The sequence below is a fragment of the Orcinus orca genome, chromosome 4 (genome assembly GCF_937001465.1).
Source record: "Orcinus orca chromosome 4, mOrcOrc1.1, whole genome shotgun sequence".
In the NCBI taxonomy this organism is placed as follows: Eukaryota; Metazoa; Chordata; class Mammalia; order Artiodactyla; family Delphinidae; genus Orcinus; species Orcinus orca.
In genome coordinates this window covers 4,895,652-4,917,632 of record NC_064562.1, presented here as the reverse complement: position 1 = coordinate 4,917,632, position 21,981 = coordinate 4,895,652, and the positions used below count along the sequence as shown (strand labels likewise).

The 21,981-nt window shown below is 46.3% G+C and overlaps 1 protein-coding gene and 1 long non-coding RNA gene across 4 annotated transcripts in view; one reads left to right on the top strand and one right to left on the bottom strand.

The window, feature by feature from the left end:
* The window catches only part of FNIP2 (folliculin interacting protein 2), a 135,958-nt gene extending 133,904 nt beyond the window's left edge, over positions 1-2,054 (bottom strand). For both annotated transcript variants that reach the window (XM_033421526.2, XM_033421533.2), the window contains exon 1: positions 1,795-2,054. In XM_033421526.2, coding sequence (XP_033277417.1) covers positions 1,795-1,913 — 119 coding nt within the window. In that variant the 5' untranslated portion in view covers positions 1,914-2,054. The remainder of the gene's footprint in view (positions 1-1,794) is intronic.
* A 512-nt stretch (positions 2,055-2,566) lies between these two features.
* Positions 2,567-21,922, top strand: LOC117200039 (uncharacterized). Of its 2 annotated transcripts, none has more exons than XR_007476972.1 (3): positions 2,567-3,653; positions 5,542-5,634; positions 21,008-21,922. It is a non-coding gene; the product is annotated as an uncharacterized LOC117200039 (long non-coding RNA). The 2 variants fall into 2 exon arrangements; XR_004481468.2 differs by lacking the exon at positions 21,008-21,922 and adding an exon at positions 14,817-15,057.
* The last annotated feature ends 59 nt before the right edge of the window (positions 21,923-21,981 follow it).

The following is a 21,981-nucleotide window of genomic DNA, read 5'->3' as shown; positions in this document are numbered from 1 at the left end:
TCAGCCAGGTGAGGAGAGCAGGAAGAAAGACTTGCCCGGGTGCCCTTGGTCGACGTGGTGTGACACGGTTGATTTGGCCCTCATCTTCCTGAGTCTTTACTGCATTTCTTTTTCCAAGGGGAACCCTTAGCAGGGACACTGCTGAAGGGCCCTGAGACCTCCAGTTTTCTCCTGAGCATTCACCTCCCAAACTTGCAGAAAATCCTAATGAGGTCAACAAAAACAAACCTCCAAAACCATTCCCTGGCCCAATTTTGTGTTCTTCACTAGACACCAACAGGAAGTCAGAACACTACACTGAGAATGTTCCCACAAAGTTAGAATCAGTTTCCCTAATATGGCCAGGCCCTAAATATAGCCACAGTTTTTTTGTTCAAAAGACACTCCCTTACAGTTGTAGATGGAGGAAACGGTGGTGGGAAAGTGAGCGTAGAGCACAGGAAGCCACGACCGTGCATTCAGAGGGCTCTTGTGTCCTTGACAAGGGCTGCCCAAGCAAAGACACCTGGAACACATGCCCTGTCCTCTCCAGGCTTTGTTCCCTCCACCGAGTCTGGGTTACCAGGAGGGAAGAGGAGAAATTACACACCCTGGGCCAGAAGTAATTCTACCGAGTTCTGAGAAGCAACACAGCATCACTAGTACCCAAAGCAGTGAAAGGAGTAGAATTCCCTGCTTGAATTGTAACGATTCAGTACACCTACAGAACACACGGGAATTTAACGAAGGTGTGTCAAGTCTTCACAACTTACCTTCTAAATAACAACACACACCCACACACACCCACGGTCACAAAAGACTGGTAACATTCACGTAACTGCCGTGAGGGGCTTTGGGTGCTTTCAGCGAATGGGATTTACGCGGAGCAAAATCTAGAACACAAAACTTGGCCCAAAATGCAGTCAAAGTTCCGCTTGAAACTTTTGAAAGGTTAAGTACCCTGGGTCTACACTTCAATTATAAACTCCTTCTGCAAGACATTTTAGCCAAAAAGCACCCAGCAGAGTGTCCAAGTTGGAAGTAGATGCTCAGTAAAACACCTGCTGGGAAAAAACTGTTACAGGGAAGTAAATGAACTTCTCAACACAAGCGTGCTGAAAGGCAATACAGGCCGTTTTAAGGCCCCGTGTTAAAGTTAGCCCAGGAGGGCGGACGGGCCTAGAGCGTTCAGGCTGGACTGTGCGCTCAAAGCGCGCAGGTCAAATGCAGGGTCTGTCGCCCCCATCTGCGGGTCGCGCTCTCTGCGACTTAACGTTCCCTCGGCCGTGAAAGGGGGATCGGATCACACCCGGCGCCCAAGGCTGCCGGGCGAGCAACCGGGAGAAAGCAACCGAAGGCACCCAGGATGCCAGCGCGCCGCCCGCGCGCGCGGCGCGTCTCCGGAGGCGCGTACCGGTGGTCAGTCCGTGCGCACACGCACCAGCTTCGTTGCGCGGGCACCTCGGGGCCCGCACACGCCCCGCGCAGCCGGCGCCCCGCGGCGGGGAAGCGGCTCGCTGCCAGGCACGCGTCCGAGAGCCGGTCCCACGGCGAGGGAGGAGGCGGTGCCGCGCTCGCGCCACGGCGTCTCCCACACAATAGGCTGCAGCGGCGCCCCAGGGCCCCCACGACCCGCGACCCCCGGGCCCGCGGCGGGTACCCCCGGAGCCCCGGCACCTCCAAGCGGGTGGGGGGGGAGCGCCGCGCGGCGCCTGATTGGGGCCCACGGTGCCGGGTCGGCGGCGGCGGCGTGCCGGGCGGGCCCCTCCCCTCGTCCCTTCCCGCTCCGAGCCCCTCCGTCCCGCGGCCCCTCACCTGAAGGCCGGCCCCTCCCGGGGCGCCCGGCCCGGGGCTGCCGCCGCCGCCGCCGCCGCCGCCGCGGAGCCGCCGCCGCCCTTCCTGTTGAAGAGCCTCTGCAGCAGAGTCGGGGCCATGGCGCTGCGGCTCGGCTGCGGCTGCGGCTCCGCGGCCTCGGCCCGGCTCAGCGCGCGGCCGGGGGCGGCGGCGGGGCCATCGCGGCGCGGGCAGCTGTGCTCGGCGCCGGGGCCGCCGGCCGGTCATATGACGGGGCTGGCCCGCCGCCGCCGCCGCGCGCTGACAGTTCTCCCCGCGGGAGGAGCCGCCGCCGGCGCGGGAGGAGCGCGGCCGCCATTGGCCCCGGGACCCCGCCCGGCCCCGCATCCGGGGTCGGGGGCCGCGGGGGGCAGGAGGCGGGGGGCAGGGGGCGGGGCGAGGCTCTTAAAGGGGGCCTGGGGAGACGCGGGGGGGGGGGGGCCCGCTGGGCGCTTAAAGGGGGAGGGGGGTGGGGCCTCGGGGAGGCGGGGGCAGGGCACTTAAAGGGGGAGGGAGCGGGGGCGGAGAGGGGCGGTGCTTAAAGCGGGGGCCCCGAGGGCGGGGTGCGGGGCCAGGTGGGTGGGGGCCCTGGTGGGCAGGGGGCGGGGACCCGGGGGGTAGGGCTGGGGGCTGGAGTTTGGGGTGGAGGTTGTGGTGTTGGTGGGATGGGGGGCGGGGGGCGGGAGGGCGCTAGGACGCGGGGCGGGGGAGCGGGTGGGCGCTGGGACGCGGGGCGGGGGGTCGGGAGGGCGCTGGGACGCGGGGCGGGACCCCTGGGAGGGGGCAGGGGGGCGCGGCTCCGAAGGCGGCGGGGGTCCCCGGGGCGCTGCGTCCCTCGGAGCCCCGGAGAGCTGCAGGGCGGGTCTTTGTCGCGTTGAGACAAAGCCGCTGAACCTGGGCTGTCGCCTGTGCAGGTGCGCGGGCTCGTTCGCGGGAGGCGTGCGCTGGGGGAGCGGGCTTCCTGCACGAGGTCGCCGCTCAGGGGCTGATTGGACGGAATCTCGCGACACCCCAGGCACTGGCGCTTGTGCCGGATCCACGTGAGAGTTCTCCGGGTTTGCTTTTATGAGGTTTTGGGGTTTTTTAATATTTGGTCGAGTAATTTGCTGTTTGGCATCTTGGGCCACCATCCCATAGTTACGTAAAAAGTTGCACGTGGAATTCACTACGTAGATTTAGAAACTTAAGCTATTTTAGAACAAGGGACTGCTTTCCTAATCATGTAACAGAGCACATCCTAACCTGATACCAGGCGGACGCTGTTTGGTGTGGGGAAGGGAGGTCTTACCGTGGTACCTGAGTTCACTCACCTGCCAGCCCCTCCCTGGGTCTGTGAGAACTCCCGGCTGCGGTGTGAGGGACCAGCCTTCCAGCGCTGGCTGCCCAGCGTTTACACGGTGGTGAGATCCCGACCCACACCATGTCCTGCATGAGCCGCGGTCACTGAGCGCTTCACCTGGATTCTCTTAGACTTGTTGGAAGGAGGACTCTTGGAGACTCAAAAAGGCAAATGTATTTCCATGAATAGAAATATAATCCAACATATCTCTTCTGGGCCCAATTTAGTTTGCATTATCATTTTTTATTGCGTAGGTTTCTGGCCTTGGTGGGAAGCTAGCTGTGAGTGAAGATGTGCTGAAATTTCACAAAAGTATGGGAAAGGTGGTAGAAATTGAAACGCAGTCATTTTTTTTTCCTTCAGATTTTCACCATTAAAATGATGAATTAAATGTTCATGCTGGTTCATCCTTTCCCATGATGTAGTGTGCACAGGACCCTGATTTGCAGCTCTGCTGTTTCTGTTTATTGAAAGCATCTACCTCACAGGACTGCCAGTACTGGTCAGTATCCTGTATTTCAGGTATTGGTCTCATCTGTTATGATTTTATTAAGACAAGGTCCTGAGTCATCTTATGGCCGGCCACACACCACCATTCCTTACCCCATCCTTGGTCAGAAAATATCTTTTATTCTTAAAACTAAAATCTGCATACTCGTGGTGTGCCTAGCAGCTTTTGCAACAGCGTACCAAAGAGGAATTTGGTATGGTGTCCTTGGTTCCTCACCTCCAAGGGCTGTTCCTGTCCCACCCCTGTCCAAGTCTGTGGGATCATCCACAAGGGACAATTAAAAACTCAGCCTGCCCCGCCATCTTTCTCAATTTTGGACCTGACTGGGCAACTCTAAAGGAAAAGTGTGCATTTACAACTAAAGACAACTCTTCAGTTAGGGGAGAAAAAAGGAACTGAAATGGTGCCCTTCTCCCACTTTGCTTCCTCTCAACTCCATGTTGTTCCTCATCCTGGTTCTGGCCACACCTTTCTCGCTTTGGATTTTAAGTGTTACAAAAATCCTAACCCACCGAGTTCTGGGAGACAGCTCCAGACAGCCCTTGCACCCCAGCTTCACTGTTTCTCCTCCTGGCTGTTCCGGGCCTATTCAGAAACCCCTTCAGAAACCCCTCGAGTCCCCTGGCATCCGTTGGTCACTGCTTCAGCCCTGAGGCTTAGCGCCGTCCCAGGCTCCAGCACTGGTCCTTCCATAGTCTCATACACCTCATCCTCCGTCTTGGACAGTAATCTGCCGGCTGCTCCTGCAGGCGGCCGTGGAAAGGAGGAGGAACCCAAACAATATCCTGAGGGTCTGGAGACGCAGAATAGGTCTCAGATGGGGAAGGCTGACTTCCTGGTCCTATTCCATTCTGAGTCCCGGTGAGCGTTCCCTCCAGTCTGAGTGTGAGTTCTGCAAATTGCTTTAGGTGTTTTGCGTCCACAATTAGAATGTCGTGGAGCCTGTAGTCTACCCGATACCTGTTACCCCCTTCTTCCCAACAGAAGCCCAGTTTTGTTCAGGTGTCCATTCCTCCCTCAGGCCTGCGTGCCTCAGGGAAGACCGACACTGTCCCCAGCCTGAGTCTGAAAGATCTACGGGAAATCCCGTTGCTTTTGCAAGGTGGTAGCTCAGGAATGAGCTAATGGGGAACAGGAGGCAAGAGGGAAAGGAGCTGGAGGGGAAGGAGGTGTTCTGGAAGTTTCTGCACTCTTCATAGGGAGGTGGGGTTTTCCCTTCCTTTGGAGGTTGTATGTCTACGTGTAACGCGATAGTTCTTTTGCTGCAGCCTGAGCATGAAACCAGCCAGAGCAGGGAGGTGTGTCCCTCAATAACATTATTGAGCCACAGTCCCCGTACCCCGGCTGACCTTCCCCATTCAGTGAGATAATTTGCTAGTATCTGAAGCCAAAAGCACTGTATAAGAGAGGGTCCTGTTTTCTGTCCTCAATTGCTTGTTATTTGAGGCAAATAAACCCTACCTGCTTAACTTTCAGTGTACCAGGGGAACAGTCATCACCAATGGACCTCCTCTATTGTTTTCATATTTTGATGTCATTTTGCAAATCATTTATAAGAGGCAAGAATAAAGGAATGGTGAAAATAATTTTTAAATTAATTGTTATTGGAGTATCGTTGCTTTACAATGTTGTGTTAGTTTCTGCTGTACAGCAAAGTGAATCAGCCATACATACACATATATCCTCTTTTTTGGATTTCTTTCCCATTTAGGTCACCGCAGAGCATTGAGTAGAGTTCCCTTTGCTATACACAGGCTAGGTTCTTGTTAGTTGTCTATGTTATACATAGTTGTGTGAAAAATAATTTTTAAATAAATTTTAAAAAGAATTTAAACATAGCAAACTCAATTTTTTATTGCATATTTTCCTACATTCGAAGGAGCATTACCCTAACTGGCCATGAATACAACTATTGACAGGACCGAGGATTATGGATTTTTGCATCTCCAGCTCCGTACGTGGATTCTGTGAGGTAATCGGTAGCAGGGATGTGGGGTTTTTTGAACAAATTAAATGTAAAAATGTTGATCTGATACTGTTACTTCTCAGTTTAAAAAGCTGCCCACAAGACACTCCTTCTTCCAAATTAAAAAAAAAAAGTTTCTTTTCAGGTAATATTTACCTATTTATTAATGCCTCTAAGGTGTGTAACTTTGGTCCAGGCACTTAAATTCATGCACATATTTCAGATTCTGTGGACTTTATTTCACCTCCAGAGGTGAGGTCTTGGGAGCGATACAGAAACCCTCTCCCACACACTCATTCACACTCAAACACAGTGCATAACATTTAGAGGATGCAGGGAGGTACAAAGATGGTTATGGTCATGTGTCCATCTGCAAGCTGGGTAAGTAGAAATAGCTACACATAACGTGTGTGTGACCTTCCTTCCTTCCTTTTTCTTTTTTTTTTTTTCTTCTTTGTTCACTTGTTCATTTGACAGGGATTTTATTTTGGGGGTCTGATGACCGCTTAAGTCAGTAGTTCAGCAGACATCATACTTCATTGCTCTTCAATCGTGAATTCTACGTGAATTCATCCAGTTCTCGTATTTAGCCAGTAGTCATCTGGTGTGCCAGTGCCACCTGTGCCCTAGCCACTGACTCTTCCCTGTTTGTTGCACAATAATTACTTTGGAATTCTGCTTCAAACTGGGACTTGCCCACCCACATTCTGCCCCACCTCCCCTTCCTCAAAGCCCACTAAAACGACAGCAGAGGAATAAGAAGGTGTCGGCCTGCAAGGAACAAGGACAAAGGGCAGGAGAGATTTCCACAAACATTTGGCCAAGGACAAGGTTTGCAGGTGGAAAGTGGATGAAGGAGGAGTAACTAGTTGATCAGAGAGGAGGAGTTCAAACCCAAGAATGAAGACGCAGGCCAGCCCCCCTGAGACTCTGAAGCCTCCGCACTTGGGAGGTGAGGGTCCCTGAAGGATGGGTGAAGGTCTACACGTGAACTAGTTAGACCTCAGGGCCCTTCTCTCCTCACCCTGCACTACCAGGCACCATCTATCCATCCGTGGGCCAAAGAGGGGCATCAGGTGAGTGCCTGGCCAGAGGGAGAGGATGGCGGCAGACAAAAGCTCTCCAGACATCTGCCGTGGCAGGAGCCCAGTGGAAGGCCGGTCCTCTACTAGAGCACCTGCTTGTGGATTTCACAAATCAGTACTCCACACAGAGAATTTCTTCTAAAATGCTTAGAGTCTCACTCCTCAGTATGAGGGGCAGTCCAGGAATCGGTAACCATGTGATGAACACCTGCAACATGGTAAGGAAAATACACACAGAAGTGAAAGGGAACTGGAGCAAACAGACAATGCAAGGAGAAAGGGACTTCAAAGCTGTAATTGATTAATAGCATCAAAGGGACAAAGTAAGATATGCCTGTAACACAAAAACAGGAAGCGATGAAAGAACAACACTCAACAAGAAAGCTCTCTTGAAAATTAAATATATGATGTAAATAAAATATTCAGTGAAAAGAACTGAAGGATAAAGTTGGGAAAGATGGAAAGTAGAAGAGGAAAGATGAGAATGTTGGTGAATCCATCCAGAGAATTACTAATAGGAGCTTCAGAAAGGAGATCAGAGAAAACAGTGGGGAGCAAATCATCAAAGAAATAATAAAAGAAAATTTCCCATAGCTGAAGGAGAGGTGTCCCCATATGGATAGGGCCTGCCCAGAACAGGACATGTCCTTGAACTTCAAGGCATTTCATCATTAAATTTCAGAACATCTTGGATAAGGGAAAAAAACTGTAAAACCTTTCAGAGAGAAAAGCTAATCAAAAAAATGGAGCAGGGGGTTTCCCTGGTGGCACAGTGGTTGAGAGTCCGCCTTCCGATGCAGGGGACACGGGTTCGTGCCCCGGTCCGGGAAGATCCCACATGCCGCGGAGCGGCTGGGCCCGTGAGCCATGGCCGCTGAGCCTGCGCGTCCGGAGCCTGTGCTCCGCAACGGGAGAGGCCACAACAGTGAGAGGCCCGCGTACCGTAAAAAAAAAAAAAAAAAAAAAAAAAAAAGGAGCAGGACTCAGAACAGCATCAGAGCCGTTTCTAGCTGCTCTTGATGGTGGCAGACAACAGAGCGGCACCTTAAACGTTCAGAGGGAAGACTGTTTTCATCCTAGGATCCTGGACTAAGCTAAACCATAAATCAGTACTGTAGAATACACACACTTTTAGATACACAAGTTCTCAAACATTGTACCTCCATTCTTTTTCAGGCAGCTGGAAGATGTACGTACGTTAGCAAAATAGGGGATTAAAACAAGAAAAGGGAAGATACAGGCAACAAGATACTAGGAAAAAAAGCAGCTAGGTGGCAGGAAGGGCGACCCAGGACCTCTCGAAAACAGCAGGCTAGGGGCAGGAGAAGGGAAGGGGCTCCAGAGGTAGCTAAGGAAAACAGAACGAAGTATTCGAGTGTAAGGAGTATATTATTAATAAGTATATGGCAGAGGTGCTGGAGCACTGGGGAAAAATTAACGATAGGCAGCTGGAAAACCAAACAAATGATAAAATGAGGCAATTATTAACTTCAGAAAAAAAGAAAGCGTGTGCAGGAAAAGAAAAAGTGGTTGCAATGTGTTAGTTGGCTCTTGGTCACTGAGTGACCGATATTTATATAGTCTCACTAATGTAACGTCAGCTATTGATTTAACAAAAATTATACGTAACTATGCTGGGGGAGGGAAGAAGAAAAGTGGGGTCGGGGTAAGGGAGGGATAGTCTAGTATTTATTCACAATGGCGGGAAGTCAAGAGACAAGGACTTAAATTGGCAAATCAAGAAACAGTGACAGAAGCATATAACTTTTTAAAGAGATGGAGGAAGATATCAGTGAAGCTAGCTAGAAAAGTTGAAGGTGGTAACCTGTAGGGCTGGGACTGGCTGTGGGGAAGGGTGCGGCAGGAGACCCATGTTTGTTTGTTTTTTAATTTATTTATTTTTGGCTGTGTTGGGTCTTTGTTTCTGTGCGAGGTCTTTCTCCAGTTGCGGAGAGTGGAGGCCAGTCTTCACCGCGGGGCGTGGGCCTCTCACTATCACGGCCTCTCCCTCTGCGGAGCACAGGCTCCAGACGCTCAGGCTCAGTAGTTGTGGCTCACGGGCCCAGTTGCTCCGCGGCATGTGGGATCTTCCCAGACTAGGGATCGAACCCGTGTCCCCTTCACTGGCAGGCGGATTCTTAACCACTGCGCCACCAAGGAAGCCCCTGCTGGGTTTTATTATAAAGCCTTTTAGTACTATTTGACTTTTTATTTTATTTATTTTTAAAACATCTTTATTGGAGTATAATTGCTTTACAAGGGTGTGTTAGTTTCTGCTGTATAACAAAGTGAATCAGCTACAGGTATACATATATCCCCATATCTCCTCCCTCTTGCGTCTCCCTCCCTCCCACCCTCCCTATCCCACCCCACTAGGTGGTCACAAAGCACTGAGCTGATCTCCCTGTGCTATGCGGCTGCTTCCCACTAGCTATCTATTTTACATCTGGTAGTGTATATATGTCCATGCCACTCTCTTACTTCATCCCAGCTTACCCTTCCCCCCTCCCCGTGTCCTCAAGTCCATTCTCAACGTCTGTGTCTTTATTCCTGTCCTGCCCCTAGGTTCTTCAGAACCATTTATTTTTTTAGATTCCATATATATGTGTTAGCATACAGTATTTGCTTTTCTCTTTCTGACTTAACCTCACTCTGTGTGACAGACTCTAGGTCCATCCACCTCACTACAAATAACTCAATTTTGTTTCTTTTTATGGCTGAGTAATATTCCATTGTATATATGTGCCACATCTTCTTTATCCATTCCTCTGTTGATGGACACTTAGGTTGCTTCCAGGTCCTGGCTATTGTAAATAGTGCTGCAGTGAACATTGTGGTACATGTAGCTTTTTGAATTATGGTTTTCTCAGGGTATATGCCCAGTAGTGGGATTGCTGGGTGGTATGGTAGTTCTATTTTTAGTTTTTTAAGGAACCTCCATACTGTTCTCCATAGCGGCTGTATCAATTTACATTCCCACCGACAGTGCAAGAGGGTTTCCTTTTCTCCACACCCTCTCCAGCATTTATTGTTTGTAGATACTTTGATGATGGCCATTCTGACCGGTGTGAGGTGATACCTCATTGTTATTATTATTTTTTTAAAAGAAGATGTTGGGGTAGGAGTTTATTAATTAATTTATTTATTTTTGCTGTGTTGGGTCTTCGTTTCTGTGCGAGGGCTTTCTCTAGTTGTGGCAAGCGGGGGCCACTCTTCATCACGGTGCGCGGGCCTCTCACTATCGCGGTCTCTTGTTGCGGAGCACAGGCTCTAGACGTGCAAGCTCAGTAGCTGTGGCTCACGGGTGTGACACGGGATGCTCACATCCCGCGGCATGTGGGATCTTCCCAGACCAGGGCTCGAACCCGTGTCCCCTGTATTGGCAGGCAGATTCTCAACCACTGCGCCACCAGAGAAGCCCCTTCACTGTAATTTTGATTTGCATTTCTCTAATGATTAGTGACGCCAAGCATCCTTCCATGTGATTGTTGGCAATCTGTATATCTTCTTTGGAAACTATTTGACTTTTTCAATGATAGATATGAATGTGCTTGTGTGTGTGTGTGTGTTTTCCTTTGATAAAAAGTAAAGTTTGTTTTTAAACAGTCTCACTTGTGGACATTGTTCAAGTCCTATTTCTGGGCCTGATCCTGTGAGATTCCAATCTAGTGAGAGTGGGACTCAGGAAATGAACTTTACGTAGAACCTCAACAAATTCGGATGCGAGGACTTTCCGGTGGTGCAGTGGTTAGGAGCCCACCTGCCAGTGCAGGCGATACGGGTTCAAGCCCTGGTCCAGGAAGATCCCACATGCCGCGGAGCAACTAAGCCCGTGCACCACAACTGCTGAGCCCACGTGCCACAGCTATTGAAGCCTGCACACCTAGAGTCCGTGCTTTGCCACAAGAGAGGCCGCCACCGTGAGAAGCCCGCGCACCGCAACAAAGAGCAGCCCCTGCTCGCCACAACGAGAGAAAGCCCGCGCACAGCAACGAACACCCAATGCAGCCAAAAATAAATAAATTAATTAATTAAAAAAAAAAGAAAACTGGATGCAGATGGTTTGTGGACAACACTTTGAGAAACATCACTCAGATCCCCTGAAATTCTACACAAAGTCTTGCAAGAATGTGCAGTTTTTTGGAGAAAGACCATACTTTTAAGATTCTCTTTGATGCCCCCAAACCCAAAAAAGTTTAAGCATTGCTGTTCTCTGTCTGCATTCCTTCCAAGAATAATGGAGATTCCATTCATTAATTAAGGTCAAAAGCACAGCTAATTATTGTTGTAGTGAGTTAAATACTTTGTAAAACTCATTAATGTTATAGACTGGAAAGCACTGGCTGAATTTTCAGTCCATTGCTTAGCACTGCCAAGGCGGATAGCAGTGCATTAGTACTTCAGTGCATTGAACATAAATCGAGTGGCTTGATACACTAACACAAGTGTAAATCAACTATACTTCAATTAAAAAAAAAAACTAGTGGCTTGAAAAAGTTAACGTGGATCCATTGGCACCTACCAGTGATGCTGACCAAGCCTATAGTTAAATTTTATTCAGTTGAAAAAAACATGCATATGTTGTCATTCAGTGGTATCTTTATATAATAATGCCACATAAATAGTGCTGGAGTCCAACTAGAAAAGTTAATGCAGGTATTTTGACAACCTTGTACTTTTATTCAACATTTTAGTAACTTTATGGTGTAAGCCAGCCTTTCTCAAATTTATTTAACCTTTCAACCTTTTAAAAATTGTTTTTGTCTTTATAAAACACAAGAGGAGTTCATGAGTTGTGATTTGGATTAAACTAGACAGCAAAATATGATTTCAGATTAATTGCTGGAAGGAATTAAATTTGGATTCATACGTTTCCTTTAAACCTTGTTATACATTAAGAAGTTAGAGCAGTTACTTTTTTATTTTAGTGACTATAAAAAGTATAAAATATTTTTAAAAGATACATCACAGACCAGCACAAACCAGTAGCCAAGTTAGTATTTGTTGAATGAATAACAACATATGGCATAGCAATTGTTAGTTATTTAAGCAGACTGTTTGCCAATTTGCATATCAAATGTTTCTTATTAATAGATCAGTCATCTCTGATATTCTCAGGTGTGGCACACTATTTCTTAAAAATAATAGGAAGGCCATCCGTAACACTTACTGTGTCCCAGACCTTGTCCTAAGCATTTTCTTGTTGTTAGTTCATTTAACCCTGGCAACAACCCTATGAGGGAAGTAGTATTATCACTCCCATTTTACAGATGAGAAAACTGATACACGCAGTTAAGTAGCTGTGCACAGCTAATGAAAAGCCAAGCAATGATTAGAAACCATCAGTCTGGCACTAGAATCTTATCCTTTTAACTACTCTCACAAGACAAACTATTACAGAAAAACAATCACATAAGCAATTATATCAATATACTGTACAATAAAATATCAAATGAAATCTGCATGATACCTCTTGTTTAACAGGCAAAGATTTTGCATCATTCTTTGATATCCTTGAACTAATATTTCTATTTCACTTCTCCCACATAATTTTATCTTAATGTAAAACAATTTGTATACTTCAAAATCTTTGATTATTCAATTATACTCTGTAACAAAATATATATATAAATTTAATTTTCTGGGCTAATGAAGCTCTAAATTAAAATATCCTATCATTCTAGTTCAAAATTTATCAATATAACAAAAATTTATAATTCTTAAACATAAAAAATAAAATTGTGCTATAAATGCATTTCTCAATGACAGATAAAGCTAAGATTCACCTTATTCACTCTTATGGATAAATATTACTCATTGCAAGAATCAGACAGGTTCAACATTAATTCATACTTTTCCTTTGTTGTTATAGACGTAAACGCTGAGAAACTGTATTTACGTAAATAAGTAGATGAGAATGGAAGGAATTTTGTTACAGCATTATAATTTTTTCCAAGTCAAATTTAAAAAGAATCACTGTGTTCTCAACATTAAAAATTAGACTGGTGTCCAACATATGAAAAACTCACTGTTAGAAGTTAGCATTAACTTCCAACTGTTTTTCATGGACTTTCTATTCTCTTCTACGTATTTGTTTTTTCCTTTCCAGTCAATTATGAGACTCTCGCCATTATAGATTTAGAGAATATTTTGATTTCCTCTAAATTTTCAAGGGCCAAGTCCCTCACTTACTCTCATTCTCATAAAAAAATTTTTTTGGCTCTTAGTTACCTTTCCCAATCATTTTTATATCAACTTGTCAATTTTGTAAAAATCTGGGTTGGGATGTTTACTGAAGTGCACTGCATTTTAGATGAATTTGGGCATATTTGATATTGTTCCAATACTGACTCTTGCCATCCAGGAACTCAGAAAGTCTCTCCACCTCTGCAAGCCTTGTTTCATGTCCCACAATGAAGTTTCATAGTTTTTGTTTCATGGGTTTCGCATATTTTTTTCTGAATTTAAGATACATATATTTTGACCACTTCAAAGGCATTCTTCCTTCCTTCCTTCCTTTTTCTTTTTTTCCTCTTGCCATCCCAAATAGATTGCAAACCCTTGTGGGATTGGAAATGGACTGCGTTATAACCTCCTAAGTGCCTAGGACAAAGCTGTGCTGGAACGGTTAAGGAAAGAAATACTTGTTGAAGAAATCAATGAATGAAAGTCCTGATTCATAAACTAGAAACGCGACAGGAATGATCTGGGAGAGATTCTTGGAAAGGATTCAAAAGAATTATAGTTCCTTAAAACTGGATGATAGTGTGGCTTGATTCTACCGCATGGCAGATTTGACAAGCCGTTTGATATATTTCTTTTAACTAAAGAGACAAAGTGACCTGGATATTGGACAGAGTCTCCCAGTGTGGGTTCACTCAGAGACCCAGAGGACATAAATATTTGCTTCTCATTTCCTAAGGCTTTGAGAAAAATGCTCAAGTTTTTCCACCTGTGAGGGTTCCAGAAACATTATTTTCACTGAACATTAAGGATCGTTTAAAATTTTCTTGTAAGAAGGATGTCTGGGGAGTTCCCTGGGGGCCTAGTGGTGAGGATTTGGCACTTTCACTGCCGTGGCCCTGGGTTCAAGCCCTGGTCGGCGAGCTGAGGTCCCGTAAGCCACGTGGCATGGACTTGGGGTCTCCTTCCTCCTCGAGGCCACTTTCGAACTCCTCCCCTCCCCCCATCCCCAGCTTTGAATCTCACGTCATCAGATACACCACCTCCTGTGCCTCACTGCCCTTTGCCCTTATTTCTCAGAGATTTTAGCAGCTGGCGCCCTGTCCTCGTCTCCAGGAAAAGTCCTGTCATGATTCTAAGTCATTTCAATATCCGTTTGGCTCGGGCTTCAGCTTTCCAGCCCTCAGCCCCTTGACTTCCTTTCTTTCTAGGCTTTTGCCTGGGTCAGTCATGCACCGTGAGATCACACCCTAGAGCTTGACCTCATACTCTCAATGGCCAGCATGCTCTGGTACCACCACTGCCACCCCCGGCGCCTCTGGTCCCTGACACCCTGTTCCTGTGCTGAGGTCTGCAGCCCCTCGACCCACCACCTCCCGGTCACGGCTCAGCCCCCCGGACCCCCTCTCTCCTCCTTACCTAGCATACTTTCCTTGGTCAATTACTATTTCACTCCCTTGCAGAGTTCTAATTATCCACCTGCCCTATCCATCCTCCTTCCTTCCAAGATGCTAGAATTATAGCTGAGCACACAGCTGGCCATATACACGACATTTCCTGGGCTTCCTTGTTTTAAATGTGGCCGTAGGACTAACCTTTTACCAACGGAATAAGCGCCTAAGTGATGTGCGACCCCTGCAGGCTGGGCCCTTAAAACAAGCGCAGTGCTTTCTCCTCATGCGTTCTTTCCCCTCCTGATAACGGGTAAAGATGTGCCTGCTTCCCAGTACCCACGATTCAGATGGGAACAAAGCCTTATCACGAAAGACCAACGAGAGAGAAAGCCCCTCCCTCTGCCCCTTAAAGGATCCTCTGAAGCTGAGACCCAGTAACCTGGAACGGTCACTTCGGTCTGTGGCTTGACATAGACATAAAATCTGCTTTAAGTCGCAGAATTAATGTTGGATTTCTTTGTTACAGCAGCCTAGCTTGACTCTAAAGAATACAGCTCTCGGGGCTTCCCTGGGGGCGCAGTGGTTGAGAGTCCGCCTTCCAATGCAGGGGACACGGGTTCGTGCCCCGGTCCGGGAAGATCCCACATGCCGCGGCGCGGCTGGGCCCGTGAGCCATGGCCGCTGAGCCTGCGCGTCCGGAGCCTGTGCTGCGCAACGGGAGAGGCCGCAACAGTGAGAGGCCCGCGTACCGGGAAAAAAAAAAAAAAAGAATACAGTTCTCAACGCCCTTGGTTCTTTCCCGTCTGAATACTCCCCTGGCAAGACCACAAGCCTGGTTGAAACTCCACCTCTCCCTCCCGAGCTCATCCATGGTTTCTGGCCAGAGAAACTCTTGCCGATCAGACTCACTTTAATTTCTGGACACTGAACTCCCAGTAGGCTTTGAACGCTGCCTGGTAATCACACCATCCCTCCCCCTCGCCCGGCCTCTGGGACAAACCATCCTCCTTGCCCAGACCTCCCACAGGGCATCCCCAGCCTCACGCTCGGCTGGTGACCCCGCGTTCTATTTCCCTGAAGGAACTGAAAGCTCCAGGATTTCAAGGCGCGCCTGTCTCCTATGTCCCGAGCCTCTCGCACCCGTGCCCACCCCCTGTTACTGTGGGTGACCGGTCCGCTCTTCCACGTTTGCACCAGAGCTCAAAACTTCTTCTCTATGCAGAGACTTTACCCTAGCCATTCTCCCTTCTCTCCGGCACCATCGCATTTTCTCTCTCTGCTTCACCTTCCCCATAGCATACAAATGTTCCTTCATTTCTCCCACCTTGAAAAAAATCTAAAAAGCCTTTCAAGCGCCCTTTCCTTATGGCTATCCCTTCAGCACTGCTGCTGCTTTTTTATATGTCTTGAATTTAGCTTTTGTCTTTTTGTTTTAAATTATTTGGAAAAACTTCAAGCATACACAAAGGTAGAAAGACATATATCATTACCCAGTTTCAAAGACTGTAAACATTTTGTCAATCTTATTTCATGCACCTGCCTTCCCTAAATCTGGAGTATCTTTAACCAAATCCCAGACGTCGTATCATTCACCTGTAAATCATCCACTGTACATCACTAACACATAATGACTCTAAAAGATGCCAGTCACAATACCAATACCATGCAACAAACCTACAATAAATACATGATCAGGGGTTAAATTTCCTAGTTTGTCTCAAAAACATCTTTCTTTTATAATAGATTGGCTCAACTCAGGCACTCAACATATTGTATTTAGAGGTGGTTTTTCGTCTCTAACAGTTTCGCCCCCTCCCCTTTTCATGCCATTTATGTTTTCTGGTTTTTTATACAAAGCTCATTTTCCCTGTGGAAGTCCCCACGTTCTGGATTCGGCTTACTGCATCCTCATGACTCTTCCAGCATGTTCCTGTCTCTCCTATATTTCCTGTAAATTGATAGTAATAGCTTTTCTTTTTTCCATTTTTAAAAATCAAAGTTGATTTACAATGTTGTGTTAGTTTCAGGTGTACAGAGAAGTGATTCAGTTATATACATATAGAATACATATAATATATATATTTTTCATATTCATTTCCATTATGGTTTATTACAGGATATTGAATATAGTTCCCTGTGCTATACTGTAGGTCCTTGTTGATTATCTGTATCATATACAGTAGTGTGTGCATGTTAATCCCAAACTCCTAATTTATCCCTCCCCCCCTTTCCCCTTTGGCAACCACAGGTCTGTTCTCTATGCCCGTGAGTCTGTTTCTGATTCTTAGACAAGTTCATTCGTGTCCTACTCTAGATTCCTCATATAAGTGTGATATCACATGGTATTTATCTTTCTCTGGCTGACTTCACTTAGTGTGCTCATCTCCAGGTCCATCCATGTTGCTGCAAGTGGCATTATTTCATTCTTTTTCTGGATGAGCGGTAGTAACATCTTGGGGCTTGATTCTCTGCTTTCTGGAACCCACCTCGGTCTCGCATTCACCCTCCCACCATCTAAGACTGTGTGTGGTCAGGCTCCTTGATGACCCACATCGCTACGACAGACGAATGGGCTGTTCTCAGGCCCCTCTTCCCGCTCCAACGGCAGTGTGGGAACTCGTCACTGTGCCCCCTGGGTGACCTCCTTTGCCTGGCTCGCAGGACTCCACCCTTGGGTTCTGCTCTTAGCCTCGCTTGTTGCTCCTTCCCCGTCTGTTCTGTGGCTCCTCTGACCACTCCTACCTCTACGTGTTGGTGCACTGGAGGATGCTTTTCCATTTCCCTTCTCTACATGCACTAACTTGATGCTCTCATCCAGCCAGTTCTCAGGCTTTGCTGACCATTCTACATGTGCTGACTTCCTAATTTTAGAGCTTCGGCCCGGGTCCCTCCCGCAAACCCCAAATTCCCATAGCCAGCTGTTGAGCTGGTATTTCCATTTGCATGTCTAACGAGCACCTTCATGTGGTCCTGCCTGTGATTGGACACCTGAGCTCCTTCCCAGTCTGCTCCCCCTTAGACTCCTTCATCACAGTTCATAGAAGGTCACCCTTCCAGTTTTTCAGGTCCGAAATCTCAGAGTCATTCTAGACTCTTTCTCTCAACCCCAGGTAGAATCTGTCATAAATCCGAGTGACTACTTTCACAACACACCCACAGTCTGGATATTTCCCACCACCTCTACTGCTGTCATCTTGATGCCACCCTTTGTCATCTCGCGCCTCACCCCATCGCTCCTAACTGCTCCATCCCGCTCCCTGTTCTTAGCACAGCAGTTAGGGTGAGCTTTCAAAAGTGCAGGTCACCACCTCACTCCGGTAAGCATGGCCATCATCACAAAGTCTACAAACAGCAGATGCTGGAGAGGGTGTGGAGAAAATGGAACGTCCTTCCTCCTGCACTGCTGGTGGGAATGAAAATTGGTGCAGCCACTACAGAGAACAGTATGGAGGTTCCTTAAAAAACTAAAAATAGAGTTACCATATGATCCAGCAATCCCACTCCTGGGCATATATCTGGACAAAACTGTAATTCAAAAAGACACATGCACCCCAGCGTTCATAGCAGCACTACTTGCAATAAGCAAGATATAGAAGCAACCTAAGTGTCCATCAACAGAAGAATGGATAAAAAAGATGTGGTACATATATACAATGGAATATTAGCCATAAAAAGGAATGAAATAATGTCATTTGCAGCAATATGGATGGACCTAGAGATTATCATACTAAGTGAAGTAAGTCACACGAAAAGAAATATCATATGATATCACTTATATGTGGAATCTAAAAAAATGATACAAATGAACTTATTTACAAAACAAATAGACCCACAAGCATAGATAACAATCTTATGGTTACCAAAGGGGAAGGGGGAGAGGGATAAACTGGGAATTTGGGATTAACAGATACACACCGCTATATATAAAATAAATAAACAACAAGGACCTACTCTACAGCACAGGGAACTATACTCAATACCTTGTAATAACCTATAACAGAAAAGAATCTGAAAAAGAATATATATGTATATATTCAGATGTGTATACATATGTGTGTATGTGTGCTTCTGTCCCGCTCCCCCAAAACTTCTCTGCCATCTCCCGCATGGTCTCCCCCTTGCTCTCCTGACTCTGGCCACACTGGCCCTCCTGCTGTCCCACCACCCGCCTGCCTCTCCCTCCCGTCCCTCTTCCTACCACCCCCGCCCCCCTCCACTCATCTTAGCTTTAGGTGCTCTGCCTGGGCTGGTCTTCCCACTGCATCAGCGCAGCTCACTCCCTCACTTCCTTCAGACTTTGCCTTTCCATCGAATCCTTTCCTGACTACCCTCTTCAAACTTCCATTCCCCTAGAAGTAGAATTGGTGGGTCAAAGAGCATAAGCATTTGAGTTTTCATAAGTCCTAAATTTGACCAAATTACTGTCACCAGCATGAGCATACAAGTTTCCCCTATAGCCTGGCCAATTGAGGCTGTTAACAGCTTTTGAATTCTTGAGACAGTGTAGTTTAATTTGCCTTTCTCACGTGAGTTTGAACATGAGTTTAAAAGCCATTTCTGGCAATCTGTATATCTTCTTTGGAGAAATGTCTATTTAGGTCTTCTGCCCATTTTTGGATTGGGTTGTTTTTTTGATATTGAGCCACATGAGCTGCTTGTATATTTTGGACATTAATCCTTTGTCAGTTGCTTCATTTGCAAAGATTTTCTCCCATTCTGAGGGTTGTCTTTTCATCTTGTTTATGGTTTCCTTTGCTGTGCAAAAGCATTTAGGTTTCATTAGGTCCAATTTGTTTATTTTTTATTTCCATTATTCTAGGAGGTGGGTCAAAAAAGATCTTGCTGTGATTTATGTCAAAGAGTGTTCTGCCTATGTTTTCCTCTAAGAGTTTTATAGTGTCTGGCCTTACACATGAAAAGATGTTCAACGTCACTAATCATTAGAGAAATGCAAATCAAAACCACAATGAGGTACGTATCACCTCACACTGGTCAGAATGGCCATCATCAAAAAATCAACAAACAATAAATGCTGGAGAGGCATTTATTGGAGAAAAGGGAAGCCTCTTGCACTGTTGGTGGGAATGTAAATTGATACACCCACTGTGGAGAATAGTATGGAAGTTTCTTAAAAAACTAAAAATAGAACTACCACATGACCCAGCAATCCCACTGCTGGGTATATACCCTGAGAAAACCATAATTCAAAAAGCTACATGTACCACAGTGTTCATTGCAGCACTATTTACAGTTGCCAGGACATGGAAGCAACCTAAGTGTCCACTGACAGATGAATGGATAAAGGAGATGTGGCACATATACAATGGAATATTACTCAGCCATAAAAAGAAACGAAATTGAGTTATTTGTAGTGAGGTGGATGGACCTAGAGTCTGTCATACAGAGAGGTCAGTCAGAAAAAGAAAAACAAATACCGTATGCTAACACATATATATGGAATCTAAGAAAACAGTAATGATGAACCTAGTGGCAGGGCAGGAATAAAGACACACACGTAGAGAACGGACTTGAGTACACAGCGGGGGATTGGGAAGCTGGGATGAAGTGAGAGGGTGGCATGGACACATACACACTACCAAATGTAAAATAGCTAGTGGGAAGCAGCCGCATAGCACGGTGAGATCAGCTCCGTGCTTTGTGATCACCTAGAGGGGTGGGATGGTGGGGTGGGAGGGAGGCTCAAGAGGGAGGGGATATGGGGATATATGTATATGTGTAGCTGATTCACTTTGCTATACAGTAGAAACTAACACAATGTAAAGCAATTATACTTCAATAAAGATACTAAAAATAAATGAAAATAAAATACAAATGCTACTACATTAAAAAAAGGAGCCATTTATATTCCCATTTCTGAAAGCTGTAAGTTCATATTCCTCAGCCACTTTCCTAAGGATGTTGGTCTTCTCATTTACTTTGTAGCAGCTCTTTGTGAACTACAGAAGTAAGTACTTGCCTGTGATAATAGCTGGAACTGCCAACTACAAAGTGGCACTTGCCAGCTCCCTCTACAAGGATTAAATCATGAGGCGCAGCAGCTGCTGACCTTCAACACCCCCTAAAAGGAGTTCAGGCTGGAGATCAGGAATGAGGCCCTCTGTGCTCTGGGAGAAACTGGCAGAACAGGTCTTCAGATAGTTAAGATATTTTCAGGAGAAGATTTTATGAACCCAGTTTCTTGCATCTTCTCATACCTAGAAAAGCACTAAAATCCTTCATGGTGACATCTGCTCCTCGAGACTAGCAGCAAACTTCTGCCAAAATGTGTGCTTGATTGCACGTCCCCCCTTCACTAGAGTCACGTACATACTGACCTCCCCCCTCCCCCCGCCTCTTTGGAGCGGTTTCTCAGAGCCCTCTGAAATGCTGCCTCTCAGGCTCTAGTCCTCCTTTTGCCCCAAATAAAACTTAACTCACAACTCTCACATTGTGCATTTTTTTTTCAGTCTACAGAATAAAATGTTCCCAGCTTGTCATCTGTCTTTGACTTTATGATTTTTCTATGCAGAAGTTTTAAAAATTGGAAGTCTATTTCATTAATATTTTCTTTTATGGGTTCTGAGTATTGTGTCATACTATAAAATCCCTCTCCCATTTGAGATAACTTTTTTTCTTTTCCATTTAAATCTTTTATGCATCTGGAATTCATTTTGGTACAAGATGTGCGTTACATGTCCGACTTTATTGCTTTTACAGATGGTCCCTCATTTGCCCCGCACCGTTTGGTGAATGCTCCATGTTTTCTCCGTCGACATGAAACGCCTCCCAGGAGATTCTTGGGCAGACTTCATGGCTTCTGAGCTGAGCTTGTGGTGACAGTGGTTCCTCTTTGTGAAACCTCTCCAGGCGGGCAGAGACCTCAAACACGCCACTGAGAGCTGCAAACAAGTCAAACCTGCACCAGTACCGGCGTATGTGAGGTCTCCAAGTTGCAGCCTGGAATGATGTGAGCGCATGATTCCCATCTAGTTGGTTTCTCCACTCCACATACCGTCTCTCCAATAAAGTCAGGAGGTGACAGGGAATAGTCACATGGTTTTGGTTGTTTGTTTTGCAGACTTTACTCCGTCAACATGTGAGGAAGACCCGAACTTAATATTTGCAAAGCACTTTGAACTACGGAGAAGAAAGGTGCTATGTAATCCTCGTGTTATCTTTTAGATTTTGAGCATGTTACTGTGACATCAGCATCCTAGGCTTAATGAAGTTTTATTTCAGCTAATATAAGTTCATCCTTCTGTGTTCAACTAGCTGTGAAACCAAGCCACTGGGTGTGGATTATGAGGGCTGAAGTTTTGGGGGGTGGGGCGAAATTTTTCAGAATTCGTGATAGCATATAAGACCACTGAAGCCAGCTTACCTGCCTTCTATCTACAAGGATGCTTTTTAAACTAGGACACACGTCTATTGTTCAGTGATAATTATAGTGATAATGCTGACACTAAGGTACTGCAAAATCCTGCTGCACCTTTTGAATTAAGTTCTGAATCATCAGAAATAATTATAATATAATTTAAGTTTCAAGACAATTTGGCTGTGTTCCTTAATGGTTAGGAGTTTTGTTTAAGACACAGACAAGGGTGAATTTAATCTTGATTCTTCCGCCTTTTATCTGAGTAACTTTGAGCAAGTATCCCAACTTCTGTAAGCTTTAATTTCTCATATATAAA